The 15,928-nt window shown below is 56.2% G+C and overlaps 2 protein-coding genes across 3 annotated transcripts; one reads left to right on the top strand and one right to left on the bottom strand.

The window, feature by feature from the left end:
• Positions 1–4,607: 4,607 nt before the first annotated feature.
• DRAP1 (DR1 associated protein 1) lies at positions 4,608–6,880 on the bottom strand. 2 transcript variants are annotated; one of them, XM_061407006.1, is made up of 7 exons: positions 6,588–6,878; positions 6,272–6,344; positions 6,071–6,164; positions 5,676–5,795; positions 5,462–5,555; positions 5,165–5,253; positions 4,608–4,825 (listed from the first exon to the last, which is right to left on the bottom strand). In XM_061407006.1, the coding sequence occupies exons 1-7, from the start codon at positions 6,627–6,629 to the stop codon at positions 4,720–4,722; spliced, it is 618 nt and encodes a 205-aa protein (XP_061262990.1). In that variant the 5' UTR covers positions 6,630–6,878; the 3' UTR covers positions 4,608–4,719. The 2 variants fall into 2 exon arrangements, with proteins under 2 accessions (XP_061262990.1, XP_061262991.1); XM_061407007.1 differs by lacking the exon at positions 5,462–5,555 and having other exon boundaries at positions 6,588–6,880.
• Positions 6,881–6,962: 82 nt separating this feature from the next.
• C29H11orf68 (chromosome 29 C11orf68 homolog) lies at positions 6,963–9,201 on the top strand. The gene is made up of 2 exons (XM_061407000.1): positions 6,963–7,155; positions 7,812–9,201. Exons 1-2 carry the CDS (start codon positions 7,034–7,036, stop codon positions 8,566–8,568), a joined length of 879 nt encoding a protein of 292 aa, XP_061262984.1. The 5' UTR covers positions 6,963–7,033; the 3' UTR covers positions 8,569–9,201.
• Positions 9,202–15,928: the final 6,727 nt, after the last annotated feature.

The following is a 15,928-nucleotide window of genomic DNA, read 5'->3' as shown; positions in this document are numbered from 1 at the left end:
AGGCTCTCCAGTGGATGAAGAATGAAAATCATCTGGATCCCAAAAAGAGCTCCGCAGATGGGGTGCTGACAGGTGCCCTCCCCATGCCCACTGATACACAGAGCAGGGCAGAGCCATTTTTCCCCCACTCCCAGGAGACACCTAGAGGCCAGGCCCAACCAGGAACACTGTCTCCCTGGGCCCCTGCCCTCTGACTGAGAAGGGTGCACTCCTAACACTTGTTGAAAGCTGGGTCAGACCCTTTTCAAAGGCGTGTGAGGTCCTGTGGCTGAAACTGGCTCGTCACCCAGGTTGGCTCAACCACCTTTCCCAGCATCCCTCGGGCGGGACCCTGTGACAGGTTCAGTGGAGAGACAAACAGAGGCAATGGGGCCACTGCCTGTCCTGGCCAAGGAAGACTTCCCTGGCCTCCGAGATTTCTCCTTCCACAGTGACCTTGTATTTTTGTTTACTTATTTACTCATTTGGCCACGCCATACGACATGCCAGACTTTAGTTCTCCGACCAGCAATCAAACCCACGCCCCCTGCGATGGAAGTGCAGAGTCAACCACTGAACAGCTAGGGAAGTCCCTCTGCAGCGATTTTGAAAGCCATGAACTGAGGATGGTGGGGCCACAATATGGAAGGAGTTTGAGCCCAGAATCCCCTCTTAAAGAAGCACAGCCCACTGATCAGATAGATCTCATTATGAACCTTATGTGCACAAGAAATAAACTTCCATTATATTTGAACCTATACAGTTTGAGTTTCTTACATTAGTCCTTCACCCTGGGGCTTCCCTTGCAGCTCAGTCGGTAGAGTCTGCTTGCAATGCAAGAGACTCAGGTTCGGTTCCTGGGTCAGGAAGATCCCCTGGAGAAGGAAATGACAACCTACTCCAGTATTCTTGCCTGGAGAATCCTTCACCCTAATTAATAGGTACAACTAGCACATATTTTTGTTGTTGTTCATTTGCCAAGTCATGTCCGACTCTTCGTGACCCCGTGGACTGCAGTACGCCAGGCTTCCCTGTCCATCCCCATCTCCTAGAGTTTGCCCAAGTTCACATCCATTGAATCTGTGATGCCAATTCAACTATCTCATCCTGTCGACCTCTTCTCCTTCTGCCTTCAATCTTTCCCTGCTCCAGGGTCTTTTCCAATGAGTTGATTCTTCCTATCAGGTGGCCAAAGCACTGGGAGCTTCAGCTTCAGCATCAGTCCTTCCAAAGACTATTCAGGGTTGATTTCCTTTAAGATTGACTGGTTTGATCTCCATGCTTTCCAGTGGACTCTTAAAAATCTTCTACAGCACCACAGTTCAAAAGCATCAATTCTTTGGTGCTCTGCCTTCTTTATTGTCCAGCTCTCACATTCATACATGACTACTAGAAAGATCATAGCCTTGACTATATGGACCTTTGTCAGTAAAGTGATGTCTCAGCTTTTTAACACATTGTCTGGGTTTGTCATAGCTTTCCTGCCAAGAAGCAATCGTGTCCTAATTTCATGGCTACAGTCACCATCCACAGTGATTTTAGAGCCCAAGAAGGTGAAATCTGTCAGTTTCCACCTTCTCTCCTACTTGCCATGAAGTGATGGGACCGGATGCCATGATCTTAGTTTTTTAATGTTGAGTTTTAAGCTGGCTTTTCACTCTCTTCCTTCACCCTCATCAAGAGGCTCTTTAGTTCCTCTTCTAGAATATATAGTTCAGTATATATAACTAACATAGGTAATAACTAGGCCCTGTTATACAAATGAGAGAACTGAGACAGAGAAGTTGAGAACTTGTTCAAGGTTCATAAGTTAAGAAGCTAGGATCTGAATCTGGGACTTACAGCGTTCTGCCAAGTCTGAGCCTGAAAACACAGAAGCCCAGGCCAGCGGCTCCTGGGGGCCTCATTCCCACCTGCACCCCCCGGGGGAATGGAGGCTGCCCCCTGCACCCTGGCCTCCTTGCCATCCCCCAACCATCACCAATCCCCTCGGTACAGAATCTCATCTTGTGAACAGATCCCAGCAACGGGCTTCCAGGGTTTATTCCTCTCCTGCCTCCACTCCTCAAACGGCTTGCCAGGCCTTCAACTCCATGGATCCCAGCTGCCCACCCTCTCTGGGACTGGGTCCAACCTGCTGCTGGAGAAAACCATTTGCTCCCTCTCTGAGGCTGATGGGAACCACCTCCCTTTCAGGCTTCTTGCCAGCCAGAGCTCTCTCAGTTACAAGTGTCAGAAACCTAACTGGCTTCAAGGGGGAAAATTATTTTTATTGGCTCACGTGACTAAGAAGTCCAGGATGTACAGGCGTCAGGGTCAAGGTGCTCAGAGGTCGTCTGGAGTCTCTACCTCTGAGCCTCCTGGTGCTGCCATGCTGGCTTTGTGCTCAGTCGGGATCACCCCCTGGGGTGGGAAGTGGCCTCCGGCCGCCACCAGCCTCCACTCCGCCAGCCCTGCTCCCCCAGTGTGGCCACTGCCATCCTCACCTTGACTCCTGAGAGGGCTTCCAGCTGCCACCCCAGCGCCGTGGGGAAGCCAGTGGTCTTGTCAAAACCCTTTCCCATGAGTCCCACCCAAAGTCCCAGGGCTCAGGTGTTTTACCCACCTGAGTCTTGACCCTGCCCGTGGGCCTGTTTGGTTGACCAGGCTGGCAGTTCCCATGCCTCAATCCCATCTCCCAAAATGAGGTCAGCTGCACACACCACAGGCTGAGTAGAAATGCTTCCCCTAAAGAAAGTTAGAGTTGCTCAGTCGTGTCCAGTTCTTTGCAACCCCATAGACTATACAGTCCGTGGAATTCTCCAGGCCAGAATACTGGAGTGGATAGCCTTTCCCTTCTCCAGGGGATCTTCCCAACCTAGGGATCAAACCCAGGTCTCTTGCGTTGCAGGCAGATTCTTTACCAGCTGAGCCACAAGGGAAGCCCCCCCTAAAGAAATCGGCTTTCTTTTCTTACAGCTGGAGCAGGAACAGATGAGCAGCAGACAGGACGTGTCCCCAGGCTCCAGCTGCTCTGGGCCCATCCAAGCTGTCCCCCTGCCTCTGACTTCATAAAGAAGTCACACGCCGCCAGATAAAAATTGAATATCTCAACATCCCACCAAAACCTACTCACCTGTTCCCCTCTTGGACTGGGGCTGGCCTCAGGCAACCCCACCTCACTCCATTAGTCGTCTTCTCCCATCCCTTCAGCCACTTCAGCCTGCACTTCTGCCATCTTAAAAAACAAAACAAAACAAAACAAAAACCAAGGCTTCCCTGGTGGCTCAGTGGTAAAGAATTCGCCTGCCAATCCAGGAGACATGGGTTCCATCCCTGGTCTGGAAAGATGCCACATGCCATGGCGCAGCTAAACCCGCGTGCCACAACTACTGAGCCTGAGCTCGAGAGCCCGGGAGCCACAACTACGGAAGCCCGTGTCCTAGAGCCCACGATCTGCAACAATAGAAGTCACTGCAGTGAGAAGCCTGGGCGCTGCAACTAGAGAAAAGCCCAAGCAGCAGTGAAGACCCAAAACAGCCCAAAATAAATTAAATTTTAAAAAACAAAACAAAAGCTGTTTCCCTGTCATTCTGCGCCTCTGTCCTCTCCCACCTCCACCGCATGGTTCTGAGTGCTGCTCCCATTCACCTCTGAGTTTCTCACCTCCAGCTCTGTCTCCACCACCAAGGCGTTTGACAGCTGACCTCTCCTCCTCCCAGACGCCCCTGGGTGGGCCCCACAGAAGCTCCCAGGGGCCCTCCGGCTGGCTGCTCTTCAGTCTCCTTTGGTGGGCCACCCCAGCCCTCCCCTCTCCCTGACTCTCAAGGCTCACACACCTGTCTTTAGCCCACTACGTCCAAGTGCCCACCCCATGCCTCTCCTCAGTGGCCTCACAGGCACCCCAAACTCATCACAGCCAAACTTGAGATCTTACTAAGATCCCTATTGCTCTTACTTGAGATCCCTCTTCTATGTCCCCATGTCCCCACCCAAAGAAACCCAAAAGTCCTTGAATATCCCCTCCCTCCTAGTCATCAGCGCTCGAGTCTACTGCCAACCCAGGCCTCCAGGCTGCCTGCAGCACTCCAAGCCTCCTGCGGGCCTCACCAAGCCGCTTCTCCCGGAAGACACATCTGCCTCGTGCGCGTAGCTCCGGGGTCTGCTCAGAGTCACTGCCTGCTCCCCAGCCAGCCTTCATGGCCCCCCACCACACCACCTTCCTCTGCCCCCACCGCCCCTCCTCGTGTCCTTTAAGGCAAGTGGCCCAAGCTCTAGTTTTCCAGACTCATTTCTGTTACCTGCCCCTTTGTACCAACCCAGAGTAAACACAATGGTCTACATAAGAGAGCCAAGAAGAAGCCATTCAGAGGAGAGGAACCTACCCAGGGACACACAGCACCATGAGACAGGTTGTCCCCCAGCATGACCAGCACCAGCTGGCTCAGACCCTCTGCCATTCCGACCGGCCTTCCTTCCATTGGCACCCCTGGCCCTGCGCTGGCAGAACTGTGGCCTCCAGCCCTCCCTCTTCAGTCAGCTGCTGCCCAGCCCTCCGGGGCTCTGGGTCCCAGCTCAGCATCAGGAAGGAGATAGAAGGAGAGAAGGAGGCCACAAACTCTGGACAAAAACCGGGACAGACATGAGTGTTCCCTTTTATTATTATTTTATTAATAAATTTAAGAACAGCTCTATGGTCTCTCTTCCCCCCAGAGCAACTAAAACAAACCAAAGGGGGTGTGGCCTGGGGGGCAGAGGGCGCTAGGAGTCATAATCCTCTTCTTCCTCTGCGTCAGGTGCTGAGGCGCCCGGGGGTGCTGGGGGCACAGGCAGGGTCGAGGTGAAGGGCATGAAGGGTGTCGGGGGGCTGCAGGGGAGAGAGCAGTAAAGAAAGATCAGGCCACTCTCTGGTGCCCATCCCGGCCCACTCAGCCCCACCGGGGCATCCCCAGAGCCCACTACCCACTGTACCAACAGGGAGCAAGCCCAGAGAAGGGAAGGACCCAGGGCAGGTCACACAGCCCCACCTAACAGAAGGGGACCTTCTGAGAGCACAGTCCCCAGCCTTGAAGTCTTTCTTATTTCTTCCTCTTCCATCCCCCAAATGTGCCAAGACCAACAGAACCAAGTGGCCAGGGAGGCCAGGAGAGAGGCCAGGGTCAGTCTTGGGGTCAGTGGGCCCCCTTGGTGCCACTGAGCTGCTTACCTCTGAAAGTGGGCAGGGGGGTGGCTGGCCTGGGGTGGGACCTGTGGTGTCTCCTCTTCTCCGTCACTGTCTGTATCCTCAGATTCATCCTGAGAACAAAGCAGGAATTAGAGACTAGAAGGGCATGGCCCCATCACTGGAAAGCAGGGACAGGAGGCTGACCTCAGTAACCCCAATTTACAAAGAAACCAATACAAAGGTCACAGGTGAGGGACCAGGCCCCCAGCCAGCTCATCCTGGCCTGGTATAGGGCTGCCCTGTCCACCCTGTGGGGCAGAAGCCTAGGGCCTCACTCACCTCCTGCTCTGAGTCCGTCCCTGACAGCTTCTTGTCCTTGCCTTTGCTTCCCATCCCACCGTTCTTCCGGCCACTGCTGCCTGACTTGCGGCCCCTTCGGGAAGGTACAGTACATCTGCCCTCAGGTCTCCCCACTCCTTCACCACTCCTCAGCCATCCCCAAGCCCAGGGGCCTTGGCCTTCCCCACCTGGACACTGGACCCTGGCTCCCTACCTGCGGGGACCCTTGTCCCCATCCATGTGGTTGTCTTCTCCATCCCCCTGCATGTCAGGCACAGATGCCACCAGGTCCTTCAAGAAGTCAAACTGCTGCTCCAGCTCAATGCACTGCTTCCTGGAAGAAGTGGGAAGGGGATGGCACTCGGATGGGGCCCAGACATCTGAGCCCTCAGCAAGGGACAGTACGGACTCTGTGGATGTCAGGGGAATGGAACCTGGAAAACTTCCACCCCAACCCTCCTCCTTGGCCAGAACATCCTAGCCCTCCTCCTCAAATCCACAGACCTCACAGAAGCCTACCACTTCCTTATCAGGGCACAGCCTCCCCCAGGTGTGTGAACTCCTGAAGGAAGACCCCAAACCGGGCCCTCTAGGATCAGAGCCACTCACAGGTGGGATGTAGTCATGGTCTTGGCGTTTCGGGACTGGGTCACTTGGCAGGCTTTCTTCAACAGGGACTCCAAGAAAAGCTCGAGCGCCCGAGCTGAGGAGGGTCAAGGAGAACGCGGGGTGGTGGCCCAATCCACAAAAAGCGACCCCGGGGCTTCCGGGCTCCCCACCCCCCCATCCCGACAGCTCCCGACAGGATACAGATGATGACAGGCACGGCCGCCGCCACCTTCCCAATCTCTTCATCCGTCTGCATGATCTTCTTGATTCGTGCCTGGGGAGGGGACAGACAGCTCGGACCCCTTCGCCTCCGTCCCAGAAAAGGTGCTTAAGCCGGGCAGAGAGAGGGAGCATCCCGAGAGAAAGGGGGCGGGGGGCACCCACGCTGGAAGGGCACGGAAGGGGGCGGGGCGTACGGGGCCCCGAACACGGCGATGCGCCCGCCTCCCTAGCCCGGCCTGGGCCGGAGCCTCCCGAGAGCCCGGCCCTTTCCTCCGGGGCCCGCTCACGTGCTCACCGGCGGGAACCGCGCGTTGTACTTCTTCTTCTTGCTCGGCATCTCGGGGCCTCTCCCGCCGCGCCGGGCCCAGCGCCGCCGCCCGCAGCCCCCCGGCACCCGGGCCTGCTCGTAGCCCGTCCGCCGCGGTTCCCCCGGGTCCTGGTGCCGCCGGCTCCGCCCCCTACGCTCCCTACAGGGTCCTAGCGCCGCCGGACAGGACGCCGCCGGCAGGGCCTGAGTGCCCTCCCACTTGGAGCCTCCCGGGCTTTGCGCGTCCGTCCGGGACGGAACCGCCACTCCCGCCCGCCCCCAAGACCTGAAGAGCGAACGTTAGCTCCGCCCCCCGAAGGCCCGCCCCTCCTCGCCTTCCCCGATGGCCCCGCCCCCGACGGCCCCGCCCCTCCCGGCCCCGCCCTGTGCTGCGTTTGTCTATAAAGTTCTTGTTGAGGCGCCGGGATACTAAGATGGCGGCGGCGGCGGCAGCCGTGGCGGGGGCGGGGCGCGGCGGTGGCGGCGGCGCAGAGCCCCGGCAGGAACGGAGCCGGGCCCGGGGCTGGGCCGGCGCCGAGCGCAGCGAAGGCCGGAGGTGACGCTGGGGTTGGCGGGAGGGGGCAGGGCGGGGGCGCAGCTCGGGCCGTGGGCACTAATGGCGGCGGGCGCGGCGGGGCGGGAGGCAGGCTCTCCTGCAGCCTCTATCCAGCCTGGGTTCGAGTCCAGGCACCGCCCCGTTGGTCTCGGATCGGACACTGCCCTTTCTCGCCTCAGTGCCCTCGTCTTTAAGTAGGCTGGATAACGCTTGCCGGGAGGCCTGGCCCCATGGGCCCTGCCTCGGTGCTGCGAGGACGTGTGCTTTGCCTTCCTCCATTAAATCCCAGCGCCCGGGAGAGCGGCCAGGCTTTGGCAGGACCAGGAGGCGTAGCTGGGCTGGCGGTTCCCACATTTGAATTCCCATTTCGGTCCTGTCACTCACTGAAGGTGTGACCTGCAGTGAGCCCCTTCTCTCTGAGCTTCGGTTTCCTCGTTTGTAGGTCAGGGAGAGCAGTAATAACACTAACTACATTTATATAGCTTTTGTTCCACCTCAGGCGGTTAATTCTGCACAACTGCTTGTATCGTGGGGATGCGGCAGCCGAGGCCAAGGCCCACACCGTTCAGTTCAGTTCAGTTCAGTGCCTGGCACCCCCTAGGACTCAGCAAGTTGAGTCTGTCCCGGCCCTGCCCTGATTCGGTTCCCTCCCGCAGGATGGAACCAGGTGAGGAGCTGGAGGAAGAGGACTCTCCAGGTGGTCGTGAAGATGGCTTCACTGCTGAGCACCTGGCTGCAGAGGCCATGGCAGCTGACATGGACCCCTGGCTGGTGTTTGATGCCCGCATGACACCTGCCACAGAGCTGGATGCCTGGTTGGCCAAGTACCCGCCGTCCCAAGTTACCCGCTATGGGGACCCTGGCTCGCCCAACTCTGAGCCCGTGGGCTGGATTGCAGCATACGGGCAGGGCTACATCCCCAACTCGGGTGATGTGCAGGGCCTGCAGGCTGCCTGGGAAGCTCTGCAGACCAGCGGGCGGCCCGTAACGCCTGGTACCCTGCGCCAGCTGGCCATCACCCACCAAGTGCTCTCTGGCAAATGGCTGATACACCTGGCACCTGGCTTCAAGCTGGACCACGCCTGGGCTGGCATTGCTCGGGCCGTGGTCGAGGGCCGGCTGCAGGTGGCCAAGGTGAGCCCACGGGCCAAGGAGGGGGGGCGGCAGGTCATCTGCGTTTATACAGACGACTTCACGGACCGCTTGGGTGTTCTGGAGGCAGATGCAGCCATCCGTGCGGCAGGCGTGAAGTGTCTGCTTACCTACAAGCCTGACGTCTACACCTACCTGGGCATCTACCGGGCCAACCGCTGGCACCTCTGCCCCACTCTCTATGAGAGCCGTTTCCAGCTGGGGGGCAGTGCCCGTGGCTCCCGTGTGCTGGACCGTGCCAACAATGTGGAACTGACCTAATAGTGCCACATGAGGCAGACGGCCGTTGCCCCGCTGCTGGGGCTGGAGCCTCCGCCTGTCTTCCCCCTCCTTGTCCCATGGAGGCCGAGCCCCTCCAGCTCTGAGGACTGGGTCACTCGGGAACTGCCTGCATCTTCGATCCCTTTGAACTTCTGTCCTGTGTTCGGGCTGACTCCAGTCCCTGCTGGCTGGAGGCAGTGGCTCCCTGAGGGCCGGACCCTCAGCCTCTCTTCGCTGCTGCCTCCCCTCCGTCATCCAGAGCCACAGGCAGGGTGCAGACGCCAGCAGGAGAACCTTCCTTGGCCACCCTCATCCCTGGCTGCACCTCCCCCTCCTCCTGCATCCTCCTTTTCTCTTCCTCTTTCTCAAGAGAGAAAACTAGTGCTTCCAGTCCCTCTCCTCGGGGCCTTCACAGTGCAGGGGCAGAGGTCCTGCGGGCCTGAGCATGCCGTTTTGTTGAGGGAGAGTGGGTGATCGTTCCCACTCCGCCCCCAGCACAGAGAGGGGATGCCAGGGCCAAGGACATGGGGCCTGTCCCTGCCACCTCATAGCCCGCACCACCTTCTTCCTTTCTTTGGCTCCCTTGTCACATGCGTACTCCTGGCATTTCAATAAACCCAGCCTGGGTCTGTGTCTTGAGTGTTTTTTACAATACTGTGTTGGTGGTTACCTGCATTGGTTGGTGTAGAGAGGCAGGGCCAGGAGAGACTGCCCCCTCTGTCCTGATTGCTTTCAGTGGCCAAGCTGGGAATGTCTCTGAGAGCCTCTTCAAAGTCAGTCCTATCTCACCTCCATCCAAGAATCAGAATCAGTTGTTCAGTGATTTCCCATAAATTCAAGGACTTGGCCCAATAAAGTCTGAGGGACTACTACTAGCCCACAGGGTGTGTTCGTGCCCGTTAGAGAAGGGTACCTCCTTGGTTCTGCCCTGCTTCTCCACCAGGGCACATGGTCCAGTGAGTAGAGGTTGAACTGGGTTTCGACCTGCTTGGCTGAAGTATCCTTGTGCAGTACTCAACCTTAAAAAGCCTTCTAAGTCTTCCCATTTATACTCACCTCCTACCACCCAGACCATCAGAGGCCACCAGTCTGTTTGCAAAGCACTTCCATATGGACTATTTAATTCTCACAACCTATCAGAAGATTTTGGCTCAATTTATGGTCAAGAAAATAGAGACCAAGAGGGGAAGAGAGTTACCTGAGTCGTGGGCAGAGAGAGTTAAAAGACTTGTGCCCCAGGAACTTCCTGGTGGTCCAGTGGTTAAGACTCCACCCTCCAATACAGGGGACATGGGTTCAATCCTTGGTTGGAAAACTTAAGATCCAGTGTGCCATGGGGCACCTCAACTAGAGAACCCGCGTGGCACATCTAAGATCCAGCCAACACAACTAAAAATAAGTAAACATTTTTTAAAAAGTCACCCTAGTCCTTACCAGGCTGATGGGGGTCTCCAGCCTCACCTAGAGTGAGCTCTTTACAATGCAGCTGGCACGTTCACTCACATTCATCTTCCTGGGCCATGCCCTCTGCTGAGGCTGCAACAGCTTCTGGAAGCTTGGCTCTACACCCCTGGCCACAGCCCTGGCCCTGGCCTTGGCCTTGGTTGGAGGCCAGGGTGTCTGGCAGGGAGCCCCTAGGGATTCGGCTCTCGTGCTGGAACTGACTCAGCCTCCAGCAGCCTCATCGAATTGGAATTTGGAGCAGGGGAGCGGAGATGCCACCAGGCTGACTGAGTGGAAGTAGGTGAGTCATGCTGGCTCGGCCCCTTTCCCAGCTTCCTCCTTCCTGAGCTGAGTCCCCCTCCTGAGCTGAGTCCCCCTCGGCCCAACCCTGGGAAGTCCCCAGCTGAGTGGTCTCCATGTTGGAGCCCCGGGCCCTGCCTCCCTCAGACAATGAGTGTCTTGCACTTGCCCAAACTGAGCCAAGGCCTGGGTGGCTCCTGACCAGGCCTTCGTGGGTCCCACAAAGATGCCCAAGTGCTATCAACACCACCTGGTTCTTCCACAATTAAGCGTTTCCCACACTTAGTCCCTGTGCTCCCTCCTCACGGCCCCACATTAGCCCTTTGCTCACTCTCCCAAACCATTGCCACGTGCCCCATTCTCCCCCTCCCCCCACTGCCAGCTGTCCTGCAGAGCAGCCTCTGTCCAATGTCTGTCCGCTCCCCAAAGCCCGTCTGTGACCCCCCACAGCCTGTGACTTGAGCCCACTCTTGTGCCCGTTATGACCTAGCTGCCCACCCCCAGCTTCCCTCAGGCTCCCCTTTCTGCCCATGCTTGCCATGCTGGAGCCAAGTGGCTCTCTCTTCACCCCCTGGCACACAGCTCTGGGCCTCAGGCTCTTCCTTCTGCTTGAACAACCTGCTTTGCAGCAAGGATCAAGTGGTTCCTTATGTAATCACTGTATTAATGTCTGTCTCTCGCTAGGCCCGCAGACTCTGTGCTCCGTGAAGGCAGGAACAATGGCTAAATCTGAGCCCTGTCCCCAGAGAGCCTTGCACAGTGTGTGGCCAGAGCAACCTTTTCATACGCTATTGAATGAATGAATGACTCAAATCCATCCCCTGCCAGTGCCTCCAGCCTCACCTCCTCCACTCCATACTTGACTCCTTGTTCCAGAATCGGGAGTTGCCGGCGCCTGTGGTTCTCTTGTTCACACCCTGGCCTTCCCCACTTTGGTGCCCTTTTCTCAGGCCGTTGCCTCTGCCTGGTAGGCCTGACCCTCGCCTGCCTCCCTGGCTGACCCCAGATCTCAGGTGTCATCCTCTCAGAGGCTCCCCTCTCTCATCCACCTGCTCCCCAGTTTCCCATAATGCCCACTCACCTGTGGTGCTCGTCTGGGCATCTGAAGCCCCTCAAGGACAGTGGCTGCACTTTATCCCCAGGGTGTCCTCAGTGTAGGACCCAGCCTAGCTAAGTGCCCAAAAAAACTGAATAAATGAGTGACTGACTGAAAGTCACCCTCTGTGTGTGGGCCTCAGTTTCCTCATTCTGTTCATAACAAGAGCCGGGCACTATGCTAAGTACATACCTGTGTTTCTCATCTAAGCCTTGCTCAGCTCTGTAAAACAGGTCCAGAGAGGTTCACTAATTGGTTCAAGGTTAGAAAGTTCAGTATGTGAATCCAGGTCATCCAACTCCAGGCTTCCCTGGTGGCGCTAGTGGTAAAGAATCCACCTGCCAATGAAGGAGACGAAAGAGACACAGGTTCGATCCCTGGGTCAGGAAGATCCCCTGGAGTAGGAAATGGCACCCCACTCTATATTCTCACCTGGGAAATTCCATGGGCAGAGGAGCCTGGTGGGCTGCAATCCATGGGGCTGCACAGAGTAGGACACGACTGAGCACACATCCAACGCCAGAGTGCCCAATGCATTGCTGAGCCCCCACTGCATGAAAGTGCTGTTGGGGAGAAGGGGCGCGCTGCAAAGATAAACAAGGCCCAGCAAGGACTTAGGATCTGATGTATAAAGCACATAGGTTCGGTCCTCTGAACCACCTGAGAGAGGCTGGGCCAAGACTAAGATTCCCATTTTACTGATGGAGAAACTGAGGCCCAGAGAGTATAGTGACCAAACCTACTGAGCAGGAAGGAGCTGCCTGCCTACAGTGGGGACTGCTCCTCTGCCAGGAGCAGTGGCAGCAGCTCCCCTGAGTGGGACCCCCCCGCTCAGGCTGGCAGGGGCTGCTGCCCTGTTTGGCCATCCCCTTCCTGTATAGGACTCAGGAAGCAGCCCAGACCTGGGGCAGGTTAGGCTGGGTAAACTTGGACAGGCCCTGTGCTCTGCTCCCTTTTATGAAACCACAGGACGACTGAGCCAGGAAAAGGATGACATCCCCACTCCACCTACTCCCAGCCCCACCACAGCAAACCCCCAGCCCCTGGAGAGAGGGTTCCAGAGGGACTGGGCTGTGAGTGAGGGGACCCTGCCGACCCCTGATTCCAGCTGGGGCTAGGAGCTGAACCTGGGGGGACAGGAAACAGCCGAGTTGGGAGAAAGCTTCAGCCAGAGCTTTGGCGAGGTTTTGGGGATTTTCCCAGAAGGGCAACTGTGCCCCACTCCCGCCCACTGGGAGGGGCCCTGGCAAGGACCCGGCTTGGGTCACACAGCTGATTCATCTGAGGAGGGAAACTCCCAATTTTCTCTGACTCGCCTCCCCCAAATGCTGAGGGGTAACCCAAGGGCACCTAGCCCAGAAACCCACCAAACCCATCTTTCCTTGATTATCGGCTTCCCAGCAGGGCTTGAAAACCACCCAGGGACAGAGTTGGGCAGGGCAGCAGGGCCCTGGGGCAGCTTCCTAGGAAATAATAATGGAGATTGCAACCAAAGCAAAAAGCAGATGAGGGGCTCCTCAGGTCCCCCCTCACCCATTTTTCAGGTAAGAACACTGAGGCTCCCAGAGCCAGAGCAAACACACATGCAGCTCTGCTCTGCTCTAGGCACTGCTCTAAGCAATGTGTACACATTCACTCGTTTCAGTTCTCACAACCCTCGTTTTCCTGACGCGTAAACTGAGCAGAAAGAGGTTAAGTCACTTGACCACAGTCAAGGCTGGAGATGCTCCGGAGGCTCTCCACAACTCCCAAGAGCCCTGCACACACCCCCCTGAGGCAGGGCGCTCTCCCCTGGTCCCTGAGCAGAGGCCTCCCTGGGGTGAAGTCTGGAGTGATTTCTGGGGACCTTCTACCCTCAGGTCCCAGCTCAGGCCCCTGGAAACCCTTGACGACAGGCAGGTCATGCATGGGGCCCTGGGTCCTCCCAGGCCAAAGGGAGAGCTGGCTCCTGCAGAGAAAACTAGGAACCCGCAGAGGTCAGGAGAGAGCAGTGAGGCATTCCCGCCAAAATCTGCCTCTGGAGGCTTTGACTCGATTCCAAACCCCAATCCTTTCCTCCCGAGTCAGAGCCTCCTTTCCTGTCTGCCTCCCCCCTCCCTGACCCCACACACACACTCACGCACGTACACACAGGCACACTCGTACACACAGGCAGACTCTGCGCGCAGAGAGTCTGGCCTCCAGGCCCTGGTCCCAGTGGGCCCTGCTCCCTCCACCTTGGGCCAGGGTCCCCCTAGGGGCTGGAGGGGAGCTGAGAACGTGGCTCTGGGAAGTGTGGCCCAGGGAGGGCTCCATGCAGACAGCCTCTGCCTCATCTGGACCCACTCACAGGCCAGATGACTCACCCCCTCGCCCCCCATGACTCAGTTTACACTGGTGCCCTGAGGTCCTCCCAGGGAGGGTTTAGCGTTTACTAGGCCCAGCCCAGGCCTGCCGGCCTTTCATCCCAGGATAAGAGTTTCATCCCTGGGCTGGCCCACAGCCGGTCCTGGCACCCAGAGCCCGGGGGTGGAGGGAAGCCTCAGCCTAGAAGGGTAGGAGAGTCCAGGAACTCTGTGACAGTCCCAGGCTTGGGACTACAGGGGACAGGAGCTACTCTAAGAAACCTAAGGGGCCAAGCTGAGCGGGCAGAGCCTCGTGGGCTCCAACAGCAGAGCCCCTGATGTCCTGCATTCAGAGGAAATGGTCCACATGACACAAAATATAACAGCCAGGGGACTTCCCTGGTGGCCCAGCAGTTAAGGACTCCACGCTTCTACTGCAGGGGGCTCGGGTTCTATCCCTGGTTGGGGAGCTAAGATCCCACGTTACTCGAGCCAAATAAACAAAACATAAAACAGCAACCAACAGGGTGTAGATTAACTTCTGGGTAAAAAGATACACAAGAGACCGCTTACAACACGGAGGGATGCTTTTCCCTGTAAACGCTTGGGTGACTTCTGGATCTTTAAGCATGTAAATGTATTTCCTAGTTGAAAAACAAACACGATGAAACTTTAAAAACATAAGACAAAGTAAAAAATTAAAAATCAAGTTTTAAAATATTTTTTCTCTTGCATACGCATGTACACACACACACACACAGAACAAGAGATAGGGAGAATCCCCCAAACATAAAATTCTTAAAAATTATTCTGAGATTAAAAACACATAACAGCCTGCATTACGGTGGTGGTATTGGAGAAGACTCTTGAGAGTCCCTTGGACAGCAAGGAGATCCAACCAGTCCATCCTAAAGGAAATCAGTCCTGAATATTCATTGGAAGGACTGATGCTGAAGGTGAAACTCCAATACTCTGGCCACCTGATGCAAAGAACTGACTCATTGGAAAAGACTCTGATGCTGGGAAAGATTGAAGGCAGGAGGAGAAGGGGACGACAGAGGATGAGATGGTTGGATGGCCTCACTGACTCTACGGACAGACATGAATTTGATTAAGTTCTGGGAGTTGGTGACGGACAGGGAAGCCTGGCGTGCTGCAGTCCATGGGGTCACAAAGAGTCAGACACAACTGAGCGACTGAACTGAACTGAATAGCCGGCATAGTGCTGTGGGGCTCTGTTGCATGAGGGATTAACCTGGGTGAAGGACTCGAGGAAGGCCTCCTGAGGAAGTGGAGGGGAAACTGACACCTGCAGGATGAGAACTGGCCAGGCAAGGAGGTGAGGGCGGGCATCCTGGGCAGAGGGAACAGCCTGTCGCCATGTTCAGGATTCTGGCTGCTTTCAAGAGACAGACTAACAGGGCAGTGAGGAGCTCAGGCTCTGAAGACTGACTGCTTACATTCACAGCCTGGCTCCACCATTTCCTTACTGTGCAGTTTTTAGCAATCTGCTTAATTTCTCTATGCCTCCATTCCCTAATCTATAAAATGAGTGTACATTATTATCCGTCTCTACAGGATGGTTGTGAGCATTAACGAATTACTTTGAATAGTGGCTGGTTCATAAGAGATACTGGGAGAAGTAAATGGCAACCCATTCCAGTGCTCTTGCCTGGAAAATCCCATGGACAGAGGAGCCTGGTGGGCTACAGTCCATGGGGTCGCAAAGAGTCAGATACAACTGACAGACTAAACAACGACAACAAGATACATGGGTGTGAGACACTAGTGTGTGACTCTTTTGACCCTTCGAGCCCCTCAATCAACACACAACCTAAAACAACACAGAATATGTCAAGCTTCTGGACCCTACCTCTTTCTAGACCCCAGACCCTTCCAAGAAGCAATTTGAAAGGTTGGCTTGGAAAGGTCCAAGTCTGAGGGCAAAGTGGTCAGAACTATGAAAGATTCCTCTGTGAATATCGTCAGGGTTTTAAAAATTCCTCAGGGGACTTCCTCAGGGTGTTTAGGACTTGCCACCTTCAGTGCCAGGGACCCAGGTTTGATCCCTGGTTGGGACACTAAGATCTCGCAAGCCAGGAGCCCAACATTAAGCAAATAAAAATAAAATAGAAAATCCCTTGGGCTGCTGTGTGGGAAGTGGAGGGATGGGAGCAAGCTGGAAGCTGTGGGTAGT

The sequence above is a fragment of the Bos javanicus genome, chromosome 29, assembly GCF_032452875.1.
Source record: "Bos javanicus breed banteng chromosome 29, ARS-OSU_banteng_1.0, whole genome shotgun sequence".
Lineage (NCBI taxonomy): Eukaryota > Metazoa > Chordata > Mammalia > Artiodactyla > Bovidae > Bos > Bos javanicus.
The sequence above is the reverse complement of the archived record's forward strand: the minus strand, read 5'-3'. Positions and strand labels throughout refer to the sequence as shown.

Bases quoted from the DNA above. Each gene is read 5' to 3' on its own strand.
- DRAP1 (XM_061407006.1), bottom strand. From the start codon at position 6,629: ATGCCGAGCAAGAAGAAGAAGTACAACGCGCGGTTCCCGCCG. The intron at 6,345-6,587 runs GTGAGCACGTGA...TCCCCTCCCCAG, and splicing joins ACAACGCGCGGTTCCCGCCG to GCACGAATCAAGAAGATCAT. The intron at 5,556-5,675 runs GTAGGGAGCCAG...ACCTTCCCGAAG, and splicing joins GGGGACAAGGGTCCCCGCAG to GGGCCGCAAGTCAGGCAGCA.
- C29H11orf68 (XM_061407000.1), top strand. From the start codon at position 7,034: ATGGCGGCGGCGGCGGCAGCCGTGGCGGGGGCGGGGCGCGGCGGTGGC. The intron at 7,156-7,811 runs GTGACGCTGGGG...TCCCTCCCGCAG, and splicing joins GAGCGCAGCGAAGGCCGGAG to GATGGAACCAGGTGAGGAGC.